Consider the following 13,252-nt stretch of genomic DNA (forward strand, 5'->3'; position numbering starts at 1 on the left):
TTCGAAAGAATCCTATAGTGGAAATGATAAAAGCTATATTCGGGCAATCACATCACACGATGTCTTTACTATATGTCGCGCTTTTAGATCATGTCGGTCATAGGATATACTCGGGAAAAGAGATGTTACGTTACTATTCACAGGGGTTTAAGGAATTTCAACAGAAGTTGCAGAAACTATTGGGAAAAAATGGAGTGTTAATTTATCCAACTTTCCGAAACACAGCACCTTTTCCTGAACTGGCTTTCGGTGAACTACCAAACATCGTCTTGTACTCCTCTTTGGTTAATGTCCTCGGCTTCCCTGCAGTGCAAATACCAATGGGGCTCAACAGCAAGGGAATGCCCATGGGTCTTCAGGTAAATAAATTGAACTTGGTATCTCAAAGAAGATGTTTAAAATATCTTAATCTTCTTGGGATGAGTTCGCGTTTCGATTTGAATTTATTTGAAATTATTCCCGTAACTTAGGGAAATAAGAAAGGAAAATATGTGCCTGGTAGTACTGAAATACAGGATGAATACGCATAAATGTTCTAACTTTTATACATGAGATATTAGTTATCGACGGCAATTGTAATTGATCAAACAGCGTGAAGATGGCCTGCGCATATCTCTCGTTTTCAAAGGATTAATGTATGTCTGGGAAGATAGAAATTTTTCGGACATTTATTTTTATTTATTCATAATTTCATATGCTAGTAAAGTTGTCTGAAAATAATTAAAAGTAAATTATTCATTGAACGACATATTAAAAAATTTTAGGTGATAGCTGCGCCATATCAGGACCGTCTCTGTTTGGCTGTTGCAAAGGAGTTAGAGACGGCCTTCGGTGGTTGGGTACCACCTTCGATATCAGCTACGAACAATTAAGACATTGTCGATTTTTTAACTTACTTATCTTTCATATCTACTGTTCGGTAAATATACAGATACCCGTTAAAAAACTTTTTTTATATCATTATGTATAGAATATGTCCATATATCAAAATGTACAGAAACTTTTGTCGGTTGTCGTGGTGCGCAAGTGAGATGAGTAAAACTGAGCAGAAAATTTATGTACCATGTTGCAAAATTCGTAATAGTTAATAAAGAATTAATTTCATTTGTATGAGCTAATGAGCGCACAGGAAGCGGTAAGCTACATTGTATTTAAAGAATAATGACTTGTTTCTTTAGATTTAGCAACAATGAGTATCAATTTATAGCGAGAGGCGTGTTTCTTTGTTGCACGCAACTTTGCGTCATTTGTTGTACCTAACGATAAATTTAAGATTCGAAGTTCAAGGTTCAATATACTGATGTCTGTCGCTAGGTTCAATATACTGAAGTCTGCCGCTAGGTACAACAGCTGTCATGTACTTGTAGGCCATTCAGAACAAGAAACATTATAATTTTGCAAATAACAAATTTTTCAGTCTTTAATTAAAGAAACCTCTATGCATGACCATTCTTATGCATTAATAACTCGAAATTTTGCGTTTGTTTATGAAACGGTAGAGGACTTTTCTGCTCAGTTTAATCCTTTCTATCTGTACACAAACGGTTGTACGAAACATACCAAACACCCAGTATATATGTGATTATATAAAATTTATATAAAATTATATAAAATTATATAAAAATTATATTATATAAAATTATATGTAATTATATATTAAAATATATATATTTGCATGTAATCATATATAATTTATTATATACATTTATATGATTATACATATGTATAATAAAATAAGAGTAGAAAAGATGTTGGTAATAAAATTTATTTACTAATAATATTTTGGCGACAGATGTAAAATAAAATCGTTTGCAATACATGCAATATATTAATAATCAATATGAAAATAAAAAAGATGTAAACAAATTTGATGGAGTCCCTCAAGAGCACATCATATTGCATTTAAGCAAAAGTCTGTTAGTTTAGTTTTCAACAACGCACGAGCTAGCTTATTGCTTCCCGTGCGCTCATAAATTAAAAACCTGTTTTGCGGAGTTTTTACATCTGACGTTTTTGTTTTTTCTATAATGTGTTTTACTATTATTTAGTCAAGGACAAAAAGGTAGCAGCAGGCGTGGTATTAACATACATTTGAATATATCATCAGTACAGGTCTATTCTGTAATTTTTAACTACACTAGTTCATCGTAACGTTATCGTTGCGTAATTCTTCATTACTATCACTCACATATTACTCTCAGCAAACACCAAGTAACAGTTACATAATTATTATAAGTAATAGGGCCTAGCGGCATTGTAATAAATTACTTCTAATAAACAACTATGGTTGGTCAATTTGATTACTGCTTATGTCTTAAAGCAAAATTGTTGATAAGAGGAAAGTGACGATAAATTTGGCCATAGGAAAAACTCATCTGATTTTTTTTCAATGTGTGAATTCTCCTTAATATTTAAGTAGTATGAAAATTGACCGTATCAGATTATGAATTAGGGATTGTTATTCAACTGAATTTAGCCAATCAGTGCAAAGTTAACTGAATTTAAATTTAGTGAAATTTAGTGAGCTTTGCACCGATTGGTCAAATTTCAATCCAATCTCTATCTCCAATTCATAATCAGATGCGGGCTTTATGACCTCCACAAATTAGCTTCTAGAACTAATAACCGTAATGTTCGTATCAGACTACGTATTAAGATTGAGATTGAAGTTCAACCAATCAGAGCAAATTTAACTAAACTTGAGTTTAGTAAATTTTGTTTTGATTCATCAAATTTCAATCCAATTTCAATCCTAATCCATAGTCTGATATGAGCCTAAAAAGTCTGAAGTGTAATAAAGGAATATTTAGACAAGACTCGAACCTTCTTTTATATAAGACGCAAATTTTTGAACGAACGAGCTTTTATTCGTTAGATGTCACTGAAAATTATTTAATTATTTCATGTTGTTTTTAACTAAGCCTCTAAGCCTGATTTACAATGTGCTCTTTGCGTCTTGTTTCTTGCTTTTTACTTCTTGTCTCTTTATTTCTTGACGCACTGTTTTACCGACAATTTTGTCGCTTGTCGCTTGCGTTTATCGGAGTTCGTTAAATTTTAAAGCTCTATAATATATTCTTATGTCTTGTTTTTTGCTTTCTATCTTTTTTTTATAACTTTTATTTACTCATGGAAAAGAGATTGAAAGCAAGAAATAAGAAACAAAAAGTACATTGTAAATCAGGCTTAAGGAAACAAGACACAAAGAACACATTGTAGACCAAGCTTTATACTTGTTTGGATCGTATCTTCTTACAAGTATTATTCCTTGGGTACAATAAATTGAACAATTTATAATTTAAAAGATAACGTAAATAGATAACAAAGAAATATCGTAGCTGTGTGGGTATAAAGCAGAAATCTGATTGGTTGAATGTGGACAAAACTAATTAAAAATAGTTGACAAGATATATCACTAAATAGACTAATATTTTCAGTTTGGTGAACGTAAAATATTATTAATAAGTAAAAATGATTGATTTGTACGAAATCAACAGCCAATGAATAGCGTTTTATCTTTTATCGAGACAATTTTAGTTCTCATTAGCAAATCAGCACGAGCTCGGCGTTTGAACCCGAAAACGATTGAGAAGTTCGATTCAATTTAAAAATATTCATAATGAACGCAAACGTGATAGCACAGATGCAGAGAGATGTGAAATATCGGAGGATTTTTCCGGTAAAAGGTGCGAACGCGTCATCTGTAACATGCCAAGCCGAGGCCGGCTAAGATAGAAACCTGATTGGTCGAGCGTGGGCAACCACCGATTAATCATGAGAGTTCACGTAATGGCGGTGTGTCGCCACCATCTCGCAGTGATCGTCGTGACAGCACGTGTTATAGCTGGGTTGGCGGTTTGCCGTTGGAAAAGTGAGTATAATCGAGCGTGTGATGATTTTTCCTCGTTTCCCGATCTGACGGCCGTGTGTTCGACGTAACTTGTGCATCCCGTGCGACATCCTGCAGCCGTCAGGGCGCCGGTATCAGCGACTATTCGCGTCCGAGTGCGGTGCTATTTACAAGACGCTAAGCACGTGCGTCGTCGCGCTGACGCTCTCTCATAACAGTTTCTCGGGTCGCCGGTTAACCTTGATACTCGTTTCGCATGACCGGTAAGGTTGACGTTCACTCAGCAGTTGTCCTATGTTTCGCGATATGTTCCGGGTGAACACACAAGACGTCTTGTTTTGATTTCGTCGGACGCTAACCTAAAATCCGACGATTCGTTTCTCTCTTCCTCTCTCTCTCTCTCTCTTTCTCGGTGATCGGAAATTTGAATCTGCTCATACGCTGGTCATCAAAGCCGGATCTGAAGGCAGACTCGATCCTGCCCGATCGATCTGCTACTTCGAGTCGACCAATTAATGTCGACTTGAAACGGAATCGACCAACGTGATCTTCCGTTGCAAATCCGAGCACGAAGGTTAACGACATCGTGAAACGGAACGTCTCGCGTCTCCGATGCATCTGGTGGTATCGTGAAAGAGAGAGAGAGAGAAAGAGGGAGAGAGAGAGAGAGAGAGAGAGAGACGATATGGCTTGGGGCAAGAAACCGAGAACGTTTTCTCGGAAATGATTACTGTCGTTAGCTCGGTCCGTGATCCTTTATGGTAAACTTTTTGTCCGTTTCGTTGAACGCGATGAGTTTTCGGGACTCGCGCGCAAATTCCGACTAGTGCGCGCGCAGTGACGCGGATCAGTCAGTTAGGCCGATGGCTGCCGATGTATAAAAACTGAAACTGTTAAACTACGGTAAGCTGTTAGATCTCAGTCGACATTTGCGCTAGTATTTCGCGTACACGCGCCATTTGCATCTCAATTCGGCCGATATCAGCCGATTTACACGTAAACGTTCGCGTGAACTGTGGCAGATCGAACGTGTCGCGAAGTAATTGACGCTGTATTCCCATTTAACCCCTTCGTCCTGGAGAAGCCGTTTTTTTTATCGCCACACTTGTCGTCGCCATAACGAAGCGAGGTAAATGCGAAATGAAAAACGATTTGTTAAATATGTCCAACTCTTACAGAAAAGTATCACTGGCTATGATAAGGCGGCCATTGATGAATTACTGTTAATCAGCAATTTTATTACTCGCACGATAATAAAACTATTAAGCATCAGTAATTTATTACTGGCCAGCAATATTTCCCCGTAAAGGATACGTATTATCAAACTTAAACTTTCGTATTCGATGCATTTTCGTGGTTGTCAACAAACCGAGAGAGAAAGAGGAAGGTAGATAATTTTAGAGAGAGAGAGAGAGAGAGAGAGAGAAAGAGTATAGCTACAAAAGCGCCATAAACACGTTCGAACAAGTTACACTATGACAAATTTTAATCAGAATGCGATAGATTAATGCTCGTTTCTATCGTCATGATTATCATAATCAGATTGGTAAATCGCAATTAGTCGAACTGATTAATGCGATTAGTAAATTCCATTGAGTTAATCGTCGATTAAATTTAAATTATGGTAACAAAAACGAGCATAAATAGTCATTACATTCATATTCATTCATATGCAATGTGCCACTATTAGCACGGATTATTCGAATTAAGCTGCTCTATTATTGTCATTAACATTGCCTACAGAGAGAATTAACGTATACATTGCGTGTTTACAGGTGGGAGCGGTCGCAAGAGCCAAGGAAGGAATAAGCCACAGGAATACCAGGAAGGAGCATCTAAGGTAAATGTCTAAAATCTAAGGTAAATTCTTGAATACTTGCGTAATCTTAATTACTTAATAACTGGGTCAATTCGCAAAGGCTTCCTTATGCGCGGGTACTTGCGGAATATGTTAAACTTTTGCGAGAGAACAGTCGAGCCTGGTTTTTCTTCTTCCGCGTTTGTCGAGAAATTCATTCAGCCGGATGTCGAATTGGCCGTGAAAGTTCTTATCTGAGATGTGTGCGAAGTGAATTTCAAAGGAATGCGTCATTCATAAGATAATGTATCATTTGGTAATGCGAGCCGATATTCTAGTTTACGACATTTCGGGTGGGTTCTGCGGAATAAGGTGCTGCTGATATGAAACATATTTATTAAAAATCTAGCGTTCTCTACGCCTACTACAGTAAATATCACAGGTACACGTTTCTCTATCACAAGATCCTCCGCTCGGTCATGTATTCACGCGGTCGGTAATGACGGGCGCGCGCTTCCGAAATCGTTGAAATTGTCGTCTCGAAGGATTACCGTTATCCTTGGTCCCTTGTGTGCGATTTTTTTGCTGACCGGTGGAGAGATTCATATACAACAACGTAATCGGCGAGCGACGACCGGATGCGACTCCGCGTCGCCGATCGCCATACTCGCGCGCCGTACGGACAAAATAATAAAAAAAAAAAATCCTCGATAAAAGTATGAAATAAACAATAGAAAATATATCTAACTGTCGAGTAAATTAAAGCTTCAACCGCGCGGGGCCGCGAGAAGAAAATATTACGTATCGAGATCCCAGTGCTTCCGACTGTTGTCGCGGAACGTTGACGATGATGTTGAGAGTACGAAAGCCGAAAGGCCGAAACGGAAGAGCTTGACGTCCGCGTCATCGGTGCATCGTTACTCCGTGGTGTCTTTGAGCAAATGGAACTCCTTAAGCCTATATGTCTTTTTTCTCCTCTCCTTCTTCCATTTCTTCATGCTGCTGCCGGCTTTCTCTCTTTATTTCTGCTCGGAATGCTTCTGATCGTATTCATTCACGAGCGGTCATCCGTTCAGATCACAGACGAGATTGCAAAAACACCGGTGACGAACTTCATGGTCCTTCGGGAGTTTTCACCCTTACACCGGTTTCTGAGGGTTGGTGTTGTCTGATTCGGCTGCGACGGGTTTTACCAGGGTCGCCAGATAGGCTCGTTAGGCTTGGCTACCTGCAGGAGGCCCTGGTGGCTCTGGGAGACGGCGGCTTCGATGTCGGTTCGCACTGGCGACGGTTGGCTCGATGCCGGTGTGAGCGGCATCGCGTACTCGTCGGAGCTGAGCTCGCTGGCGGAGGACGGCGAGGATTGCGGCGCGGCCACGTGAATGGTCAACGGCCCGGTCTTGTCCATGGAGTTGAGCTTATGGCCGAGGTGTGTCATCAGCTTGGTGCCGAGGGCGACGTCGACGCCGGGAGTGGCGGCCAAGCAACGGCTGACCTCGTTCGCACAGTGCGTGTAGCCGGCCCGGAAGCGATCGGCGTCGATCACCGGGTTCGCCGAGAGACGCTGCTGGCGTTGGAGTTTGTGCAAGTGACGCACCGTCAGCTCCAGGATATCGGCCTTCTCCAGCTTCGCGACGTTCTCGCCGTCCCCGGCTAGCGCGGTCACCATCAGCTCCTTCAGCTCGTCCAGGCAGCGGTTGATGCGCGCTCGGCGTTTGCGTTCTAGCATCGGCTTCATCACCTATCAATCGGAAGGCACGATTGTAATCAACGTTGCGTTTGACTTACGGTAGTCGGTGAAATCTGTTAAAGACGTCGTTTTCCGAAAAGAGGAAGTTACTGAATTGAATTCGTTTAGTTAATTAATTAATTAATTGAACGTGCAACCAAGCGGCAGCGAGATAGCTCCGAGTTTACGCGACGATTGAGAATGATAAGATAACGCGATAACGTGATGCCGAAGAGACTCACCTTCCGATACTGATACGTCCTGGAGATCGGCTGCTCTTGGCCTTCGACCACGATGATCTGTTCGTGCATCTGCATGGTTAATCCTTTTTTCTTCTTCCCCGGCGGCTTCTTGCGCGGCACAGTCAAAACTTCACTGACAACGATGCAATAGCTTGTCGCGAACGCGACAACCTTTATCTCCTCGTCACACACCGGTTCGTCGAACTTGAATCGTCGCTGTGGCGATTCACGTACGGTTGGGCGGAAGGAAACGTGTGTTCTAGAAATACGCGTTTCCAGCTCGACCTTCGTGAAGGAACAGCGTGATTGTGGTGGCGGTCGGGCGAGGCTGAGACTTATATAGGCCGTGGGTCCCCGGCGGGGGGAGACGAAGGGGCACGTCGGGCCGCATGGTGGGGGACAGGCCTTCCGTGGGAACGGTCCGTAGAGGTTGGTTCCCAAGCAAGCACACCACCTGTAAGCGGCAGCTGCCAGACACGCGCCCACACCAAGCCATCGTCACCGTTCCTTCGTCCTTGTTGCACCTAGCCGCGGAGTCGATGTTCCCTACCTCGGCTGATTGTCGACGAGTGGTCGTGCCACGGTATGCGTGGCTTGTAATCGTAGTCTCTCTCTCCCTCTCTCTCTGTTTCATCTACCTATCTATCCGTCCGTCCAGTCATCCATCTCTGTCTCTCGCTCGCATTGGCGCGGTATTTCCTCGAGCGCTTATACGGAAGGACTAGGCGTACTTTCCTTGTCTTCGGGCAAAATAGAGAGCCGGCTTTCTTTGTCTCACTTGCGGGACACACGGGGCACCTTCCTCTACGGTACATAGCTTCCATGCTCGTGCTGGGGGCTCTCTTCTTATCGAGATGCCATACCCTCTCCTCTCCCCCCCTCGTCCGGTTCCCTCGCTTCTGGTACTCCCGCTCTTCGCCGACCGAGGAACGTGCTGGGCACAAGTCTGGCACAACTCCGGCTCGTGATTGCAATCCCACCGGTTACACGATGTTGAATCGTGCGCCATGCCACTATGTGTGTGTATACTCGTGTACGTGTGTATGTCGTGTACGCACAAACGCGCGTGTATTTGTAGCCGTCCAGCCACCGTCGCGGAATGGTATCGCGGCCATCCGTGATGCTATTGATCGATCATTTTACGCGTATTAACGAAGGGGGAGGTCGTGCGCGAGCGATAAAAGTCGTCGCTGCAAAAGGGTATGACAAATCGGTCGTTAGGCAGGTCGCGTAGCGGAGCGAGAAGCGATTAATTAATTCCCCCCGCCCCTGGCGCCGGTTTCTGTATCGTCCAGTTCCCGTGAACGTGTCGCGGCGCGAGTGAATGGGATTGGATTTTAATGTAATGACTCGCGCTCGATAGCTCGTTCTTACTTTGTCTCATCGACACCGTCGTGTCGGTGGCCCGTGATTTTTTAACACGCGGTGTAGAGATCACGACGCCGAGAAAAACGCGAAGACAAACGCGTCCGCGTTTCTACGTTATGGTTCGTTACGTCGTTCACGATTTCTTTTTTTTTTTTTTTACGACGCTGAAAATGCCTCACTCGAACCTTACAATTTTACGTGTAATTATCATCGGCCGTACCGATAATAATTACAAAAGACTGAGTGAGTAAAAAATGTCGAGTGTGCGCGGATATATTCAAAACGTTGCTTTCGCGGAAAGAGCGGAATGTGCCTTTCGTACGTCCGATTGGTAGCTTATCGCTGGCTGGCGAAAATTGGCTGAAAGTGGGCCTCGGACCTCGTGGCTTTAATTTCGCAGGGATGCTCGTAAAATCGTCCTTCCGCTCCTTATTCCTTTGGATAGTCATCGCGCGAAACGAGTATCTCGGGTACGCTTGTTCGCGCGCGCGCGCACATCCTGCGTGGACTTCGAGATACTAATTTCGGCGAGCCACTGACTGAATTATATCCTACATGGCCATGCCATCCCCCTACGTCTCCTCCTTTCTTTGCTATACTCCGTGTCTCTTCCTCCTTTTTTCTGCCTTTCGTCCACTCGTTTTTCCTTTTCCGTTCGCCGTCTTCCCGTGGCCGACCGACCGACCACTTTGCTTATTTCGCGGCGAGCCGGATACTTAAACGTCGTTCGCACCGAATAATTACGCACGCTCGTTTTGAGCCCTTCTCTCCCCCCTCTCGTGCTCTTACGACCCTACGGCAATCTCCTCCTCTTCCTTCTCATTCTTCTTCTTATTCTTCATCGTCTTCTTCTTCATCTTCCTCGTCTTCTCCTCCTCCTTCTCTCTTTTCCTTTTCTTCTTGTTTTCGCTACCGCAGCTTTTACTAGGCTACTTGTTCGGTTTCTGTTTTTCCTCCCAACCTTCGTCTCACTCTTCTTCTCTATCCTATTTTTTTCCCTCTGGTGTTTTTCTTTCTTACACCGACCTATTGCACATGTCGTTAAGGACGTGGCAGCGCTTCGATAAAATCTTACGCGATCGCGAGATAACACCGGCTCGTAGCTCGTTTCCTCTTTCGCTCCCGCGTCTTTGATCGAATCTTTTCGTCCCGCGCGATCTCGTGGGATCTAATTAGCGTGATGTCGTGGGACTTGAGTGATTTAGGCGCTGCATAATATAAATGTGACCACAAAAGCCGGGCGTGGTGAAAGCGTACCGAATAATTTCCGAGAATAGATCTCTCAATCTAGATGTTTGAGCATTTTCTGAGTTTCAAGCTCGCGTAGACTTTGGGTGAGTCACAACTTCAGTTGTACGGCCGATAACATGTCGTTAAAGCGATGGATTGTTACAAAGAGTATTTTTATAACAGCGTCACGTGTCGGATTAAGTTAGAGTCGGTTTCCTGTCACACGCCGGACCTCATTATTTATTGCTCTTACGACATGCGAACACGCGCGAATGTGTCGATAGACAATGTGGAATTGATTTCGCGTCACGCTCGATTCACGTGTCCGCGTCCTTTGCAGGCAGCTCGCACGTGCTTACACCGTAGCACGTGGCACGCGAGGTTAACGGCAAGCGGGTAGCGGTAGAACGGAAGGAAGGAAGGTACGAAATGTCGCGATCGACTCCAAGAGAGCCGACGAATCAATTAGAGAATTATTTGAACTATTTACACGATACGACATTATTGCAATGTGTGACATGTCGGTTGTAACAATTGCATACTAAGTAAATTTTAGAATTTAAGCAGCCTATTTTTATCTATAGAAATAGTTGACTGGATCAGTATAGTTGCATAGATCAATATAGCCATGCGAACTTGTAAAAAAGAGAAATACTTTATATCATATATATGTGTGCGTGTGATATTTTCTTTTTTTTTTAATCGTATCGCAAATATATATATATATATATATGATGTACGTAACAACTTGATATAAACATTTTATTTGGAAAAAAATCCGCCGATTATACGCTATCATAACGCGATGCAAATTACGATGAAAAAACATGAAAAGTTGTGGTTTTTTCGACGCGGATGTTTTTCAATGCTGGAGCCTCCGAGTTGCGGCAGCAAAATTAATTGTTCGCACGCGTAGCACAACTCGTCGGCTCGCCGATCCGATAAACTTCTCGCTGTAACGTTGTTGTAACGTTGAGCCGACAGATGCGGCGGTGCACGAATTTTCTCACACTCTTATTCGCGAGGTTTTTACTTTCCCAGGTTCTCTCTCCGGCGTGTGTGCATACACATGCCGGGTCGTGTGATCGCGTGCCCGCTTCACTCGTAGAGAGATATAGAGAAAGAGAGAGAGGGGAGGGGTAGAGAGAGAGAGAGAGAGAAAGAGAAACTTATTAGGAAGTATATCAGCTGTTCACAAGCATATGTCACGAGCCGTTTGGCTCGTGCCAGTATGCTTATGATCTCCCTTCTCTTTTCTCTTCACCCCTGTTAATATCCTCGTGATATCAACCCCCTCTTTGCAATGTGCGTTCACACGTGTCGATTCATGCCGTTTGACGCCTCGAGGAATCCAAAAGTAAGATTCGATACGGTAGGACACCCCAAGCAGAACAGAATATTCGTGATAATTATAAATAATTGTCTCCCCCCTTTCGAGAATGTGTGTTAGTAACGTAATTCACTTCTTAAATTATGATCTCGTGTTTGCAACGGTCTTCACAAACGCGATAGATACCAAATGCAAAAAGATCAAAAAAGCAATGGCGATAATATTGGAAAAGAAAAAAGGTAGAAAAACAAGATGCGAGAACGGGACATTCTCACGGAGCAATCGGCTTCACCTGGCGCCGTGTGCGCACACAGGAGCCCCTGCCGCGCACTTTGCCCTATTTAAACGACCTTCCCTCTACCCCAATTTCTTCCATTTTTCTTTTTTCTTTTTTTTTAATAGCGCTGCCCCACGGCACGTGCTCATAATGCCGACACACGCCGGTGTTACTTCCGTGTGCGCGCGGCGCGGCCTTTCACAGCTTCCCGACGATATCCGGTAGAACCTGAATCGCCGTGACCTCGCCGTGACCTCGCCGTGACTGTCTACCTCCTGCGTATTCGTGGCTCGTGGCGCAAGCTGTTGTTCGCGAAACTGGAGTAACCTCCGACCAGTTTAAAGAATCTGAGCGGGTAACCAGTTCGCGCGTAGCTGTTCGCGCGATTTTCACACGTCGGTTTTACATGCAGGTATTTCGGAAAGATTGTAGAAGAAGCGAGAGAGAGAGAGAGAGAGAGAGAGATAGGGGGAAAGGGGAAGCGAAGAGACATAGCGCGATGCCCCGACATCGATTTCAGAAGTTGTCTCTCGGATTCTCGGTTGGCTGTTGTTTGTCGAAGGAGAAGTGGCCGTGATAGGAGCCGAAGGCGCCCTTTGTGGGCGTCTCGGGGCCCAAGATTGCGCACGTGCTCGGCTTTCCCACGCGTATAACGCGCAGCCGGCCTGCAGCCGAAAGGGAGAGGACACCGGGAGAAGGATGGGGCCCGTTGCTGTGGGCCCATTGTGTCGAGCACGGGCCCCGAGACAGTGGAAAATTAGAGGCCTCCCCGCGGATTTCGCGCGAAATAGCCAAGCGCGAGAGCACGAGAGCGAACTACTTAACTCTCGTGGGCTCCGCCGAAGGGTTTCAGTTTCCGCGATTAACGATACGGAACGGATGGCGTGTCGGGTCGGACGCTCCTCGGGACGAATGTTATTACGTTCGCGCGTACACGCGCGCGAAATGACACTCGCCCGTTGAAACAAGAAGCCGAGCCGCGTGACGCAGCTTTCAGCAATGCGTGGGCCATCATCTATGCCGGATGCGTCCGCAGGTATACGTATGTTTGCGACAGACACGAGCGTTCTAACCCCCCGAAATTCCAACGGGGCTGACTCATCGTCCTCGTAACTTTCCTCGAAGTTGAGACGAGATTTTACGAGCGATTGATCGAGCGAGATTTCCGAGCAGTCGGAATTCCCGCCGCGCAGAGCGACAAACTTTATGATACTTTGCGTCACATAATTATCTCCTTATCCGATGAGATCAGATTTTCTCTTAAATTAGCTTCGATGTAAATCGAACGAGGGACGAATCCCGAGCGGTCGGAAGAAACGTCGGAAAAGTTGGAAGAGAGGAATAAAATCTCACTTTCGTCTTTGATACCTCTGATAGCCGTTCCACGATTGAGTCTTGAAAGGCGTTTCATTCTGATCGAGCCCATAA

At 44.2% G+C, this 13,252-nt stretch overlaps 2 protein-coding genes across 2 annotated transcripts; one reads left to right on the top strand and one right to left on the bottom strand.

Annotated features, from left to right (window-relative positions):
- The first annotated feature begins 6 nt into the window (after window positions 1-6).
- LOC106747053 (fatty-acid amide hydrolase 2-B-like) lies at window positions 7-1,577 on the top strand. Its single transcript, XM_014624300.1, has 2 exons — window positions 7-359; window positions 765-1,577. The coding sequence occupies exons 1-2, from the start codon at window positions 24-26 to the stop codon at window positions 870-872; spliced, it is 444 nt and encodes a 147-aa protein (XP_014479786.1). The 5' UTR covers window positions 7-23; the 3' UTR covers window positions 873-1,577.
- Window positions 1,578-6,036: 4,459 nt separating this feature from the next.
- Window positions 6,037-7,905, bottom strand: LOC106747080 (enhancer of split m7 protein-like). The gene is made up of 2 exons (XM_014624357.1): window positions 7,620-7,905; window positions 6,037-7,389 (listed from the first exon to the last, which is right to left on the bottom strand). The coding sequence occupies exons 1-2, from the start codon at window positions 7,692-7,694 to the stop codon at window positions 6,838-6,840; spliced, it is 627 nt and encodes a 208-aa protein (XP_014479843.1). The 5' UTR covers window positions 7,695-7,905; the 3' UTR covers window positions 6,037-6,837.
- Between the last annotated feature and the right edge of the window lie 5,347 nt (window positions 7,906-13,252).

This window comes from Dinoponera quadriceps, unplaced genomic scaffold, assembly GCF_001313825.1.
Source record: "Dinoponera quadriceps isolate SergipeBrazil2010 unplaced genomic scaffold, ASM131382v1 scaffold2110, whole genome shotgun sequence".
Taxonomy (NCBI): domain Eukaryota; kingdom Metazoa; phylum Arthropoda; class Insecta; order Hymenoptera; family Formicidae; genus Dinoponera; species Dinoponera quadriceps.

What these genes read in the sequence shown, in the direction of transcription:
- LOC106747053 (XM_014624300.1), top strand. Translation starts at nt 24, where the DNA reads ATGATAAAAGCTATATTCGGGCAATCACATCACACGATGTCTTTACTA. An exon ending in GAATGCCCATGGGTCTTCAG is followed by an intron (nt 360 to 764) that starts GTAAATAAATTG and finishes AAAAAATTTTAG; the next exon opens with GTGATAGCTGCGCCATATCA.
- LOC106747080 (XM_014624357.1), bottom strand. Translation starts at nt 7,694, where the DNA reads ATGCAGATGCACGAACAGATCATCGTGGTCGAAGGCCAAGAGCAGCCG. An exon ending in GGACGTATCAGTATCGGAAG is followed by an intron (nt 7,390 to 7,619) that starts GTGAGTCTCTTC and finishes TCCGATTGATAG; the next exon opens with GTGATGAAGCCGATGCTAGA.